Below are 15975 nucleotides of genomic sequence, written 5' to 3'. Positions count from 1 at the left end.
TTCAAGCTCTCTTCTCAAAACACTTGTGCCTTCAGACTAACTACTGGCCTCCACAAAAGTATCTGACCTAAGACCTATTCCTTTCTCCAAGACCAACCTCTCCCCTCCCTCAAAACTCAAACATTCTCTTCAGCTAAAAGGAATCCACTTAGTTTAGGAAAATTAACATAAAAATGTGAATGCCCAATGGCTCCTGAAATTTTCCAAAGGCTTTTGTATTTTAGACAGAGGCTACTTTGATAATCCAAAGGAGTCTCTAATCAGAAGAATTATCAGGGTGAAACAAAGGGCATCAATATAGTTGTAGAAAGAATGGTATTTCAGAGAAAATAAGTTATTAAGAAATTGCTCCTTGCTAAAAAAAGGGGGAAAATGCTTTCTTTCCACTTCTGCACTCATAGATTTAAGATTAGATCAAATGTGGGGAGTTTGTCCCCATAAATGTTCCTCCAGCTATGAAGTGGGAGAAGAAGCTGCCATTTGAATGGATAGGTCTTTTGGAAGGGAGCTATTTGTAAATTGGGGATTGCCTGGATCTTTCACATAGAACAAAGGCATTCCACATAGGTTAATCAGGAGGAGGGGTGAACCTTATTTTTTCAATGATTTCATAATTTTTTAAATAAAAAATATATTATTATTAAGTATTGTGCTAGACAGTGGAATTCCAAAGGAGAATTTAGTTTGTATTAACCTTTATTGTGTTTGCATATAAAAGTCATTCCCAGAGAGTCATTAATTTAATCACTCCCTTTGACATTAAGGACACAGAATAAATAAGCCAGCCTCATACAGGGGCTCACAGCCCCATGACAAATATATTTTTCTATGCATATTAAAGAGTTATAATGTCATGAAAAGTCCAAGTATGGGATACCATAGTTAATTTAACCTGGTTTTGCAATAGGCATGTCATATTTGTTGGAAATTGAGAGAACTTGAAGCAGATGACTGACTTTATCTTAGAATAAGCACTTACCCACCTATCCACACACAAATTTCTCCTCTGTTTCAGTTTCATGACCAAACTCTCAGCTCTGAGAACCCGATTTCTGGCTAATAGGAAGACTACATTCTCTTGCACAGGTAAGTCTGCTTGATGGAAATCTGTAAAACTTTCCAGAGACCATCTCACAAAAACAGCCAATACGCCTCAGTTGGATCTATAGTAAAATCGATTCACCTGTTTTAGTTCTGATTCTGTTGAACTAATTAAAACTCTATCAATTTCCCAGGCCAGAAATTCTCTAAAGGAAGAACAACTCAGGGTGTTGCCAGGGATTCTGTTTTTCACATGCAGGTCTCCAATGTGGGTAAGGAACCACCTCCAGGGGAAAGAGCCCTAAAAGGATGGAAGAGTGTGTGTGTGTCCTGTCCTCCTGACAGATTTTCTGAAGAAAATGGAAAGCAGATTAAGAAAGCACGCCAACTTGAAGATCTGTGGAAAACTGCAATTTCACTTAAAGTAGTAGGTGGCAGTGGGGCTAGATGATGACTAAGAAAAGAGAATGAAAATGAGGAACACATGAAACTTGGAAATATTGAAGATCAGAGGCTTTCCCAGATAAGACAAAGGGTGTGCTAAAAATTTGCTATAGAAACATACAGGCATAAAAATTGGTGTCACTTCAAGATGCCTAATGGACCACTAATGATGAATCAGGAAACATGAGAGGCATCAGGTGCCCCACACCCGGAAGTGGACAGCCCCTTAGAGCCCCTGGGGGTGGCCTGAGGGGCTGGAAGGTCCTCTGGGCTTAGAGAAGTCAGATGTCATGGGACTCTGATCTCTTACAGATCAAATCATTTCTATGTATAACAACCCAAGTTGAATAAGCTGTATAACTATGTTTCAAAAGATAGTCTGGTTGTAGGTCATGCCATGCTGCCTTGCAAGGTAAATTCTCCCAGAAACATCTTATAGGTATTTTTCCTTTGTATCAGGCATCCTAAATAACATGGTTACTCTAATAGAGAACACTTGGATTAACTTTCCTAAAGGCAATCTAAAAATTGTTCACAATAGTAAATTGATTATAATGGAATGAAGTCAAGTTCCAAGCCAAACAGATTTACTTTGAATGAAGTATTGAATGTATTCTTTTATTTCTTTTTTTTTTTAAGATTTGTTTTTTGATGTGGACCTTTTTTTTTTTTTTGAAGTCTTTATTGAATTTGTTACAATATTGTTTCTGTTTTATGTTTTTGGTTATTTGGCCCCAAGGCATGTGGGATCTTAGCTCCCCAACCAGGGATCAAACCTACACCCCCGTATTGGAAGGTGAAGTCTCAATCACTGGACCACCAGGGAAATCCCATTCTTTTAATTCTTAAATTGCATTTCTTTCTTGATTTTAACAGCTAAGTTTGAAGTAGGTCATGAACTATCATCTGAAAATAGATGGGGAAACATGCACAAACGTTAGGAAGAATCCGACTCTCAGATTACCCGTCTAAAAACTGAAAACTTTTAGTTGTGATGAAAACTAAAACTCTTAAAAACTTAAAACTCTCAGAAAATTCCATCTAAATGAACATTACAACTCATATTTAACAGAACTTATTATGGCCACTTCAAGTAATAGATGAGCAATACATGAACCATTCTTTCTGGCTAGGAAGTCATATTTGCTTTCAAGTTAGACATTATTTTTATCTAGATGATATTTTTAAATAATATTAAATAAACAAGATTTATCTATAGTGGACAAACCACTTAACATCTCAATATCTTAGGCTGTGTTTAAGTGATGCCACGATTAGTATCAACTTACTTAAAAAAATTTAGTCATTCATATTTAACAACACAGAAACATATTCAGAGTATTTGTTATGTTAAAAAGTGACTAGTTATAAAATAGTATGCACATCATGGTTCCAATCATATACAAATGTGTACACAGATGAATATGTAAGTTTTCATATATATACACACACAAATAACACATATACACACAAATAATATATATACAGATATACACACAAATAAATATATAAATGTAACTGAGAGATATGCATGTATGAATATAACTAAAAGTAATTATTACATGATTAAGTAAAATAAATAAATCAATACACATGCACACACATATACACACTTGCCTCTCTTTTTAGAATTGGACACCAAACACAACATTCAAACCAATTTGAAATTTTTTACTTCATTTTTCTATCTGAATAGCATTTTGACAGAATAAGCATTTAGATATTTAAGAATTTAGAACATATTTTAACAAATGACCTTTCTTCATTTTTTACCAGGTTGTAAGGAGGTATCATTCTTGGGATACAGTAGTGGTATTAGGGGAAAAAACAGACAGATAAACAAGCAAACAAACTAATAACACTCCCTCTTTATGTGGTATCAGTTTTAGGTTCAAAGGCAATTACAGATTAGAATCACTTTTTTAAAAAATCACTAAAATTCACATTTTAAACTATTCTAAGGTATTAGGCAGAAATTTCATAACAGAGTCAATGGTGATTAGGAATTTGGTGTCTAGTCAGCTCTTATTTGTGTGTTTTATCAAAAGTAGCATGTTAGGTATTACTCACTTTGGGACCTTGTAGTCCTGGTTTTCCTGGAGGACAAATACAGGGAGCTGCCGTTGAACCAACATCACTGGGACCATTGAAGCACTAAAAGACAAAAATGGAGATAAAGACACATGGCAAGACACATACATATGTGCACATATGCCTGTGTATGTCTGTATGTGTGTGTGAAATGGTAAAGAGATCTTATATTTACTGTCCAATTTTATTTAGCCCAATCCAATAAGAAATTCAGAATCACAAAAAAGCTATGAATACTAGATACATTCAAACTGCATAAAAATGGGTTCTATTTATCTAACATACTTACAATTGTTGGAAGGAAGCTAAACAGTCCCACAATGCAAATATTACCTTAAGGAGAATAATAGTATCCAGGCCTACCTCACCGTTCTGAAAGAAAAACAACAACAAATGTGTTTTAAGACATGTTTCTAATTAAATTTCTAAATTATCTTCCTAATTTACAGATATTTCCTTGTCCAGGGTAGAGATAAATGAAGTATCAAAACCAGCAAGAGCTAAAACATTTGCTTGCAACGATCCTAAAAAATTACCTATTTATGTTATTCCTATATTTATAATAGGATAAAGGAAGGAAATTAGCAATGATGGAGAGTGTGCTTGGTATAACGGCCACACAGGAACAAAAATACCTCAAGGTGGGGTTTATACGCTCTCTTGAACTTTCTGGGAATCACTTAAGGACCAGAGAAAAAGCCAAAACACATCTAAGAAAGTCGCAAACTGCATGCATTCAATTTTTTTGGCAGTATGCGGGCCTCTCACTGTTGTGGCCTCTCCCGTTGCGGAGCACAGGCTCCGGACGCGCAGGCTCACAGGCCATGGCTCACAGGTCTAGCCGCTTTGCAGCATGTGAGATCTTCCCGGACTGGGGCACGAACCCATGTCCCCTGCATCGGCAGGCGGACTCTCAACCACTGCGCCACCAGGGAAGGCCCTGCATGCATTCAATTTTATGCAATTTACTTTAGAAAAGCTTCTTACTAAGCAATCTATTTCTTACTGAATGACACACAATTTTAAAATAGGTTAATAATCTTTCCAAACAATAACAGATTAGATCAGAAAATGAGAAGGTGGGAATGAAGATGAAAAGGGTAAACAAGCCTGAAGAAATCATACCTGAGAGTGAGGAAGGAGCCATAAAAACACAGAAAAGTGGATGTGAGAACACAGAATCTAAAATTTCACTCTGTCCTTCTATTATATGGGGGGTCATAGTCATGGCATAACATCAATGGAGAAATAGCAATAAATCAAGTATGTACAATGGACTCTCAAAATGAAATAACTTCTTAATGTTTTTAGGAGAGATTTATATTCCAAGTTATAAGTATCTAAAATAAACATTATAGTGTTTAAACAAAAGAGATTTATATTCCAAATTATAAGTATATAAAATAAAAGTTACAGTGTTTAAACAACTACTTAAGTAGAAAATCCAGAATGAATCATTTCTAGAAGCTTCCATCTTTGATTTTATTACAGATCCTTCAAATGTGCTGCTCTACGTCCTCAAATTTTCAGAATATGGATCCATAATTTATTCAGTTTGATAGGAAATAAGAAAATGATGACAGCATGACTATACAAATGAAAAGAACCAGGTAGGGCTCAAATATGACTGGAAATCCACATTGTCAAAAAGTTTTACAACATTTTATCTTATTTTCACTAGCAACAATATACTGTTTCTTGCCCAGGGGAAAAGGGCTTGATCTCACACACAGACACACACACACACACACACACACACACACACGTATATGATCAGACTCTATAACATTTTAGCTTATAATCTTTTTCTTCCTAATGCATTAATGAAAATAGCTAAATAAATAGAAAGTTACTTATATCCTAGAATTATAAGAAAATCCTACTTGGGTGGCAACAACAACAAAAAAATTTTTTTACTCATTATGGTTTGAGAAAACGTGCTAGTAAACAGGAAAATGAATAATTTTCCACTCTTCAGAATTGTGCCACGTGAGGTATTTCACACACATTTAATAAAGTATAGAAATGTGTTTTACTTACTGGACATTCAGACTACGAATTCTATGTTTTTCTAGAGCAGGTCTATCCCTGCTTCACTTTAGTAGTGGAACAATCAATCTGAGATGAGAAAATATTTCCCGTGGTCTTCCATTTACAGTTGTACACAATATAATTTTTTTTCAGTTATGAACCTCAAAATATGTTTTAATCAGTGTCATTTTATTTGCATTGACAATGAAGAAACAAATTAACTCTATATGCTAAATTAAAGTTCGTATATTATCTGCGTTTTATTTCTTGCTTTGAAAGTACTGAAGCAACACTTAGGAAAATATAATCCATCCTACTCACAAATCCAGGAATCTCACATGCTGTCTCCCGGTTGTTCTGCTCTGGGTCACAGTAGATTCGTAACTTTTGGACATCAAACTAGAAACATAAAACCAATCAAGTTAAAGTTGAGGCCCAAGCAAATCGGTTTATAAAAGCAACTCACATACACAGAAGCAGCCAGTGTAGTTAGCAATCATGTAAGATATAGATCGAAACACTTAGCTTCGTTAACAATAAAAATACAATAAGCAATAAACATACAAAATTTAAATACTTAACATATAGTATAAAGATGCGACGCAACAAAACTCCTAAGAAAAACTTCCCTAGCACCAAAAACAAACCTCTGACTTCTTTGGGAAACCCAGTGGCGCTTTTGTAGTATCCTTCTATTAAGAGCTCATCTAGACAGCATTTCCTAGACAATTTAAAAGCTTTCCCAGGCTTTCTGTGTTTACCCTACATCTCTTCACATCCCTGATTGCATAGAGTTGGGTCATGAAACCATCTTTAGTTTCAGAGATTTAGTTCTTGGCATGGAGTATTGTGTGATGAGTAAGCCCAGCACCTGTCACTGTTTAAATATTTACTACAATTTGACGTGTGACATTAATACATAGAGACCATATGTGTAATCCTACATTTGAATATGACACAGTCTTCCCTTAATAGAAACAGAGTAGGAAAGACATACCTTTTCAAATAAAGGATTTTTCAAGGAATGGCTATCTTTTACACACACACTTCTCAACCCGCACACAGATACTCTAGTTTAAAGAAATACCAAAAAAGTCACCGTTTTGTTTATGAAGAACACTGACATGCATTAATCTAATTTTATCCTCACAGCTGCAAAGAAATTTTTACAACCCCCAATCACAGCTGTAATCCTTTCCCAAATTCATGATATATTCTATACTTCTCCTGGGAAATATGAAATTGATGGTTCATTAGAACATAGAATTCTACCCTGCACCTAGGGGAACAAATTTCTAAGAATTATTATATTAAGTTTGATTTTTCATTTTCATACACACACACAAATACACAATTTCACTAATGAACTGACCACATTTTCATTAAGTCTCTTAAAGGAATTAAGTTAAATACAGTTAAATGGAATAAATACTATCACCAAAGCTCCATTTTATATAATACGAAAAGCAGATCATTTTTACCCACCTGAACGGTTTCTTGTTTCCCAGTGTATTTTCCAATTTGGGTTTGCCCACTGATGAACATCCCTAAAACTGGATGTAAGGGCTTGTTTTCAATTTGTTGATCATCAATATACAGAGTTACATCTTGTTCAGTTACTAAGAGACGAATTTGATGCCAGCCTTCATCAAATAATGTCTGTAGGAAGAAAATACAGCAGATTCATAAATAGAGTTCCAAACAATCTTTTCATTTCTTTGTTTCTATTCTGTTGTCATCAAGTGTAAATCCACACCACCCAGATTGATCATATCATATTCTAACTCACCCTGACCCAAGCTGGGTCTCAAAGGCCACCCAGCAATTATTTTAATCCCTAGCTGCATTTCCATTTCACATCCCAAAGTGGCTGTACCAAAGTATTTACTGAAACAACTCCCTCAAGGTCACAGATAAGTACCTAATGTCCCAATCCAAGTGGCTGTTTTCATTCCCTCATTTTATTTACTTTATGGCAACTGTGGGCCCTGTAACTAGTCCATCCGCATTGATGGTCTCACTCAGCTTCTGTGATTCAAACCATCTTGATCACCTTCATTCCTTCTTCTACAACTGTCCATTCTCTCTTTGAGGGCTCATCTTCCTCAACCTGAATTTTAATGAGGGCATTCCCCACAGGTCTGTCCTTGACCTTTTCCATTCTCCCCCTGATGATCTCATTCATTCCGACAGTTCAGTTATAACTTTTATGGAATATCTCCCATATCCACATTGACAGCCTGGACCTCTTTCTCACATATGGTAGCTATAATTCTAACATTGGCTAGAATAATTTTGCCAGGAGTTTCACAATCAGTCTGACAGAGTATGTAACAAAATGAACCTGAACAATCCCCCAAACTTTTTTCCTCTCCCGATTTCCCTGGGATAATAATATCCTCAATTTCTAAACCATACAAGTGCCTTTACCTCTTTCCCCTTCCCTCAGTTGCCATAACAAATAGATGCAAAATTCTACCAAGGATGTGTCTTAAACATGACTCAAATTCACTTCTCCATTGCCATTCTCATTACCATAATTTAGGCTCATAGATGTCTTGCTTTATTTGAATAATTTTCAAACACATCTCAATCCCTATCCCTTCCCTCTCCAAGACAACCTTCTTACCTCTACTAGAATTAATATTATTAATTTCTGTATTCCTAGGACCTAGCCCAATTCCAGGAAAGAGTCAAAAGTATTCTTTACGAAAGAAGAAGGGAAAGAAGGAGAGGAGAGAGCTACTTTGACCATGACACGCTTGTGATCAAGACCTTTTGATGGAATCCAGTCATCCACTGATTGAAATGCAAAACCCTTTGTAAGGTTCCCACGTCCATGCAAACCGAGCTTATACCTTTCTAGCTTTTGCTTTCATGTATCTTATACTCCAAACACAGGGGACACCACGTTCTATTCTATAAATAAAAACCCTGCATTTCACAACACATGACTACTCAATAATGAACCATTGACTTCCATGTCCTTCTCTCTCTCCAACAAAATCCTGTACATCCTTCATCCTACATTCCAAAAACCATCTCATTTATGAAGACTGGCCCATATTCTGTATTAGAATCCACTTTTCCTTCCACAGTCCACTAACTTTTCATACTTCTATTAAATACCAGAAGCACTGAATATCCCATTATAAATAAATTCCTTGAAGATTAGAAACATGCCTTATTCATTTGTCATTTCTTACATAACTTAGCACATTGCCTTTAATGAAAATGGTAGACAACAATTTTTTAAATTTATTCTGTTTACCAAATGAAGAAATTGGATAAATGCATAATTTCATGTACAGGCTTGTATATTTCCTAAATTATATAATGTATGATTTGACTATCATAATTACAGTAATAATCAAAATGTAATTGATTTTAACATGGCATCTATATTCTGAACACATTTGACTTGAAAAATACACTTTTAGTTTATGAATTTTATTAAATATATGCTCCTTTTGGGAATATAAACTGTCCTCCAAATAAATGTGAATTCTGTACATATTTCCTACCTGTATTTAATGTTCTGAAAAATGTGAATTTATCTCAATATCCTGTAGGACATGGCAGTACAAAATAGACAAACACAGACTTTGAAAGTGACCAGACATAAATTAAATTCCTGATGTCACCACTTACTAGCCATGTTACTTGGAAAGAGAATTTAATATCCTTGAACTTTGGTTTTTTGTCTTTAAAATGAGAGCAGTAGCTTCTTCCTTGGGTGATTATTATAATTAAATGTTCCTGGCACCTAGAAGCAGGCACTCAAAAATGTTAGTTCATGCACCCCTTAATCTCATATGAATTAAAAAACAAATTTTCACTTAAAATAGAGTTGCCATATATGATCAAGCAATCCCACTCCTGGACATATATCTAGACAAAACTATAATTCAAAAAGATACATGCACCCCTATGTTCTTAGCAGCACTATTTACAATAGCCAAGACATGGATGCAACCTAAATATCCATCAACAGATGAACAGATAAAGAAGATGTGGTACATATATACAATAGAATATTATTCAGCCATAAAAAAGAACAAAATAATGCCATTTGCAGCAACATGGATGGACCTAGAGATTATCATACTAAGTGAACTAAATAAGACAGAGAAGGACAAATGTCATACGATATCACTCATATGTGGAAGCTAAAATATGACACAAATGAAATTATCTACAAAACAGAAACAGACTCACAGACACAGAGAACAGAACTGTGCTTGCCAAGGGGAAAGGGGGGTGGGAAAGGGATGGGCTGGGAGTTTGGGATTAGTAAATACAAACTATTATGTATAGAATGGATAAACAACAAGGTCCTACGGTATAGCACAGGGAACTGTATTCAATATCCTGTGATAAACCACAATGGAAAAGAATATGAAAAAGAATACATATATATATATATATGTATAACTGAATCAGTTTTCTGTACAACAGAAATTAATGCCACATTGTAAATCAACTCTACTTCAATTAAAAAAGAAACAAATATTCTTCCTTTGTTCCTTTTAGTCAATGAAGCAAAATTAAAACATGAAATCAATATTTTTTTCAGTCAGGTTCAAATTATGGCTCTCCTCCCCCAAAACACACAAACCTGATGGTCATTCCCCGTGAATACCATAATCATACCCAAGCGTCTTTACCTTAACTCGAGGGTCAGCAAAGTTGACCAGTTGTGAGCCATTAATGATGCTGGTTGTTGTAAATAATAAAGTTTTATCCACTCCATTTAAGGTAACTGCAATTTGTGGCCTTCCGTCAATGGATAAAATTCTCCATAAATCCCACACTTTCTTGACCTTAAATCTCTGAGTGGAGACAAATACATATGATGGAGGAAGACCTTCTGGGAAAACGTTGCTGGAAAAAGAAGAACATGTATGAGCTTAAAGAATTCTCAACATGTCTACAGAAACATCAAGAAAACACTGTATCAACACATAACATTTACCTTGTGAGTTCTGATAAATCAACTTTTGATGTCACTTCATATCCTTTTATCTTTGTTGGTGAAAGCTGAATTCTTTTCTTAGCCTTTTTCTTTACACCCAAGCCTAAAAGAATATCAAACCCCTTCTCATCACGAGCTGCCACTGGAATTCGTGTTGGACAGACAGATTCTATAAAGCAAAAGTAAAAGGGGTAGAAGTTGATTAATCATGGGTTACTTCAACAAAAAGAAAATCAAGGGAAGAATATGAAAGAACATAGAATTATAAAATTTCTATATGCACACAAATGTATGTAAATGCATTTCTGAGAAAACATGCGGGAGTGTATTTGGTATTTGAGAATGAAGTCTCAATTACCTTCTTTCTCCCTAAAAAGGGATGAAAGTAAAGAGAAATGTAAAAGGCACATTTATTCATGGATTGTTTTAAGGGCAACACTATGCTGAAATTTAAACTTCACTATTTTGCATATGAGGCAACCTAACACCTGGCCAGTAGGAGAGGGCTGGAGCAGGATTCGTGATTCTCATCCAAGATTTTCTGGTAGTCACGCACCCTTGGATAATGCTCTTAAATTTCTTGGATCTAGGAGATGAATTCTGATTGCTTTCTTGCATTCCCAGTATTTGAGGGGTAAAAAATGTGTGTTGTTCCCAATATTCTTTCCAGTTCTAGCAGTTTATAATCCTACAGTTCAAATATCTTGGTTCTCTCACTCTGGAAAAAACCTAACTGTACATCTTTTCTGTTCATGGAAATTCTTCAAATGGGACTATTATCTCATCTATGATTAATCAGATTATATATTATATTAATCACACTTATAAATGAATAAAGACTTTTTCCTTAAGAAGAATCATTAAGGTTTGCATTATACAGTCATTTTTTTAAATTTAATTTTATTTTTTTATACAGCAGGTTCTTATTAGTTATACAGTCATTTATATAAATTATAAAAATGTGATATGCTTTTCAATTCTCTGGGAAACCAGTGTCTCAAATTATGTGGAAAATTCTGTTTGGTTGTAATGCTATTAAACTGTTATATTGTAGGAATATTGCAATATTTTCAGATTCTTCCAAGGCCATCGTATAACATACACATTGAGCCTGACTGCTTATATTTTATAGAGCAACTAAGAGAATAAAAGAACAAACTCCACTAAATGTACTTTAAGATAAACACTCTCTAACAAAACATTAAGAAAGGGGAAAAGTATCATATTTATAAAACAGTAAAAAGTAAGGAGATGAATTTTATTAGCCTAATAATACTGTCATAACTTGTACCATAGAGTATTAGAAATTAAATAAAGGTTTGATATAAATAAAATTAGCTGTATTCCTGGGAAGAGAGGGGCATTTTCCTCTTCAGGTCTGAGGATGCTGAGTTCTTGTTTGTTTGTTTGTTTGTTTTTTAAGTAGCCTTACTGAGGTAAATTGATACTCAGTAAGCTAAACATAAAGTTTACCATCTGATTAGTTTTGACATATGTATACACCTGTAAAACCATCACCACTGACAAGATAACGAACATATGCATCACCCCCAAAAGTTTCCTCATGTTCATTGCAATCTCTGTCTGTCACCATCACCCCACTCCCATCCCCATTCTCAGGCACCACTGACATGCCTTCTGTCATTACAAATAAGTTTGAATTTCATACAGTTCTATAAAAATGGACGCATATTGTATGTACTCCTTCTTGTCTGGCTTCTTTCATTCAGCATGATTATTTTAGATCCACTCTGGTTGTGTGTTTCAGTAGTTCATTCTTTTTTGCTGCTGATTAGAAGTCCATTGTATGGATATATCACAATTTATCTGTATACTTATTGATGGACATTTGGAACATTAATATTGGAAATAAAATAAAGGTTTGATATAAATAAAAATAGATGTGTTCCTGGGAAAGGAGGGGTATTTTCATCTTCAGGTCTGAGGATGCTGAAGTTTGAAGGGACCTATTCAGTCACATTCTTCTTCCTCTGGGAAGCTTAGAGCTAACTGATGGGAAGATACAGGAACCAGGAAAACAGAAGATGCTGGTTAGAGGTGTGATCCGGTGAGTCTGATGAGACTGTACACTGTAATTAACCACCCCCACCTGGCAGCTCAGCAGGGCTGCTTCAATCCCCACCCACCTCAGGAGCAGGACTGCCTGTTAAGTTCACATATGATCTAAAGGGGAAACGGAACACCAGCTCCACACACCTGCTGATCCAAAGGGAAGAACATCTAAGGTACTTCGCCAGCTAGGACCAGCTTCTTTTATCAAACTCCCTTATCCAAAAATGCATCTTCTCATCAGTGGTAAAGAGTGAAAGAAGGTGGGGAGAGATCAGAAAAGTCAATCTATATACTCATTGCAACATTGGTTTTAATTTTGAAGAATAAGAACCAAAAAGAAATTGCCTGAGTCAAGAAAAAAGCCAATTCAGGTGAATTTTGAGCAGAAGAGTGACAAATCAGACTTCACTATTAAACCATCTTTGCACTTTGAAATAATACCTATTCTGACAAATAGTATTCCTTTACTACATTACTGGACTACTGTTTTATTTAGCAAACCTTTTCACCTCTACTTAAAACTGAGATTTGTTATAATTTTAAAACTTTTTAATATAAAATCAAGATGACTTATTAAAAAAAGTCTGGCTGAAGTCCCTCCACATGAAAACATAAGAAGCAGGGAATAAGTTTCCCAATAATACTGTATGACTGAGTTGAAATCATAAATCAATAAACTAAATTAAATTTTTCCTGTCATTATGATGCAGGGTTTGTTTCTAGCTGGGGGCAGGGTAATATAGAACAATAGGAGGCCTCACTTCAAATGCACTTGATTTAAAACTGCAAAAGAAAGTTCAGCTGAAAAGAAAATGTGTTAAACATTACATCATACAAATATTCAGATTTGAATTGCTCCTCTGATTTGCTTTACAAAAGAGAAGTTATAAGATGGTAAACAAAGAGCTCCAACTGAAGACCAGAATCTGAGGTTTAGACCTCAGCCACTCTCTTAACCTCTCATGAACCTCTGGCTTCTCATCTGTGAAGTGAGAATAATGATCTCCTTCACAGGGATTTTTTGGGGATCAAATGTGATGATGTATGTAAAAATGCTTTGTAACTTCAAAAGAGCATGCAAGTGTGGGGGATAAAGCAAGTATTGTGTTCATCCTTTTTCTTTAATCAAATTTTTGCACTGTATTCTAATCCCCAGAATTGTATAGGAAACAGTGTGGCATGGTTCATGAAATTAGGAATGTAAATTAACAATCACGATACAGCCACATTTTCATTACCACCTAGCACATCTCATTAGGAGAAATGTATTTAGATAATTATATTTTCTTTTTTGGCTTTCAATTTTTTTTTAATTGTAAAATATACGTAACATAAAATTTACCATTTTGACTATTTTTAAGTGTACAATTCATTGCCATTAACTACATTCAAATGTTGTATAACCATCACCACTATTTCCAGAAAAGTTTTATTATTCAGAAACAGAAACTTTGTACCCATTAGACCATAACTCCCCATTCCTCTTTCCTCTCAGCCCCTGGTACACCCATATTTTTTTGAAGAAATAATTCTTTTTCCAAATTTGCTCACCTACAAGAATAATAAAATAGCCTTACACATGGAAACTGGAAAGTAAAATGTAGTTAAAATGCTCAAATACAGTTTATATGTTTGCATATACCTAGCTATAGGAAACACATAGAAGAAAATTTCTATATATAAAAAGCTACTTTGATTGCCAACCAACAATTCTTCCACAAACTTCTAGGGAAACAGAGGTCAATAATTAACTTCCCTATTGTGTAGAAAAAAAGAAATCTATGTATAACTATACAAACACTTAGGGGAATGGATACTGGAATTAAAAACTGGAACTTGGAAGCTGTCATTTTAAGTACCAGGAAAATCAAATGCTAAGAGAGAGTCAGTTGGGACTTGCTATAACACATACAACAGGTAAGTAGAACAATCTAGATAAAGCAAGTTAGTTTAAAGGAGTACATTCCGGAGCAAGAACCAAAAAAACCACCTCAAAGCCCTAAGTTCACAAATGGTTTCCTACACAGACCACACAGTTATAATTTTATTTGACTCTAGTATATTCAGAGAGTATTCAGAAAAGGAACACTTTCTGGGGTGGAGCACATATTAGTCCACTTATTTTAAACACTGGGGTCCAGTAATAATTGATTTTCTGTTAAATCCCAGGGCTTAGTAGTATAAGTAATTCAGTCTTATTAGGATCATAAAAATGTGTTTTATTTAAAATCCTGCCATGGACAAGAACACAAAAACTGTGTATCTCTTGAGTCTAACCAGGGAAATCACATGTGTCTAGCTACAGCTTTCTACTTGTAAGTTAATATGATAGGGGGACTATCATATTAATTAATAATGAACACATTATTCCAGATCACACCTAGCCTAGTTTATAAGTGCTTACTTAATCCAATTGCAAGATTGTTTGTAACTCCGCCCTCTGCAGAAGTCACATATTTTAACTGACAACTGGGAATTTTATAAGGAGATTTGTGGTCAGAGACCAAAAGTAATTTTAGTGATCCAGACCTGATAATCCAATAAAACATAGTTGTCTACGGTGCCCCTGGTACAGTTCAGGTCTGTGAAAGCCAGCTTCTTTAAACTTTCCTGGATTGAACTTGGTTTTACTGGTAAGGCAAACATGAGTATAGGTGCCAAAGGTGCACAACCCTCAATGGCGTGCAGTGGCAATTTAAAACATTTGCCTTCCTGAAGGTCTATTATATCACCATGGACTTTAACATCATGTACAAATTCATAAAAAAGGAGGCACATTCACCAAGATTGTGATTAAGAACTTAGACTCCATCCCATCATATTGGAAATACACTAAAATAACAATAGCAAATCTGAAATAAATTATCCAAGCAGAAATTCTCTTACTAAAGCCCAACTTCACAAAGTTTCTTTTCTCATCACATGACTGAATGATCTCATTCTCTTTTACCAGCAAGTAATCCCACTGTCTTGAAACATAGGTTGATTTAGAATCCTTCATCAGAGGAAGATGTCTGCCAAACGCATGGCTGATAGTGGGACATAGTAAGTGTAGATTTTTATAACACTCCTTTCAGTGGTGAGTCAATAGGATCAATAAACTCCAATTAGCCTTAAGTACAACTTATGCACAAACCAGAAAAGTCAAAATCTTTTTCACCAGTAAGTAGCCTCACCAACATAGAATATATTATTTTTCAACACTAAGAAAAAAATATAAGAAATGGAAACCCATCCTTGCCTTAAAAAATAGCGAAGGAGAATACAATTTTAAAGGCTTACAAAATTACAGAATAACTCATCTTCTTTTGCCATTTTTC

The 15975-nt window shown here is 34.9% G+C and overlaps 1 protein-coding gene across 2 annotated transcripts in view; it reads right to left on the bottom strand.

The window, feature by feature from the left end:
* COL21A1 (collagen type XXI alpha 1 chain) overlaps nucleotides 1-15975 on the bottom strand; it is a 179095-nt gene that overhangs the window by 95657 nt on the left and 67463 nt on the right. The window contains exons 4-9 of one of the 2 annotated variants that reach the window (XM_082637999.1): nucleotides 10583-10751; nucleotides 10275-10491; nucleotides 7093-7266; nucleotides 5929-6006; nucleotides 3910-3948; nucleotides 3556-3639 (exon numbers count right to left, since the gene is read on the bottom strand). In XM_082637999.1, the coding sequence (XP_082494125.1) occupies nucleotides 3556-3639; nucleotides 3910-3948; nucleotides 5929-6006; nucleotides 7093-7266; nucleotides 10275-10491; nucleotides 10583-10751 (761 nt within the window). Of the gene's footprint in view, nucleotides 1-3555; nucleotides 3640-3909; nucleotides 3949-5928; nucleotides 6007-7092; nucleotides 7267-10274; nucleotides 10492-10582; nucleotides 10752-15975 lie in introns of those variants that run through there. The other variant, XM_082638000.1, reaches the window with a different exon arrangement.

This window comes from Mesoplodon mirus (genome assembly GCF_964341445.2).
Source record: "Mesoplodon mirus genome assembly, chromosome: 12".
In the NCBI taxonomy this organism is placed as follows: Eukaryota; Metazoa; Chordata; class Mammalia; order Artiodactyla; family Ziphiidae; genus Mesoplodon; species Mesoplodon mirus.
Note: the sequence above shows the minus strand (reverse complement) of the source record. Positions and strands in the feature narration are given on the sequence as shown.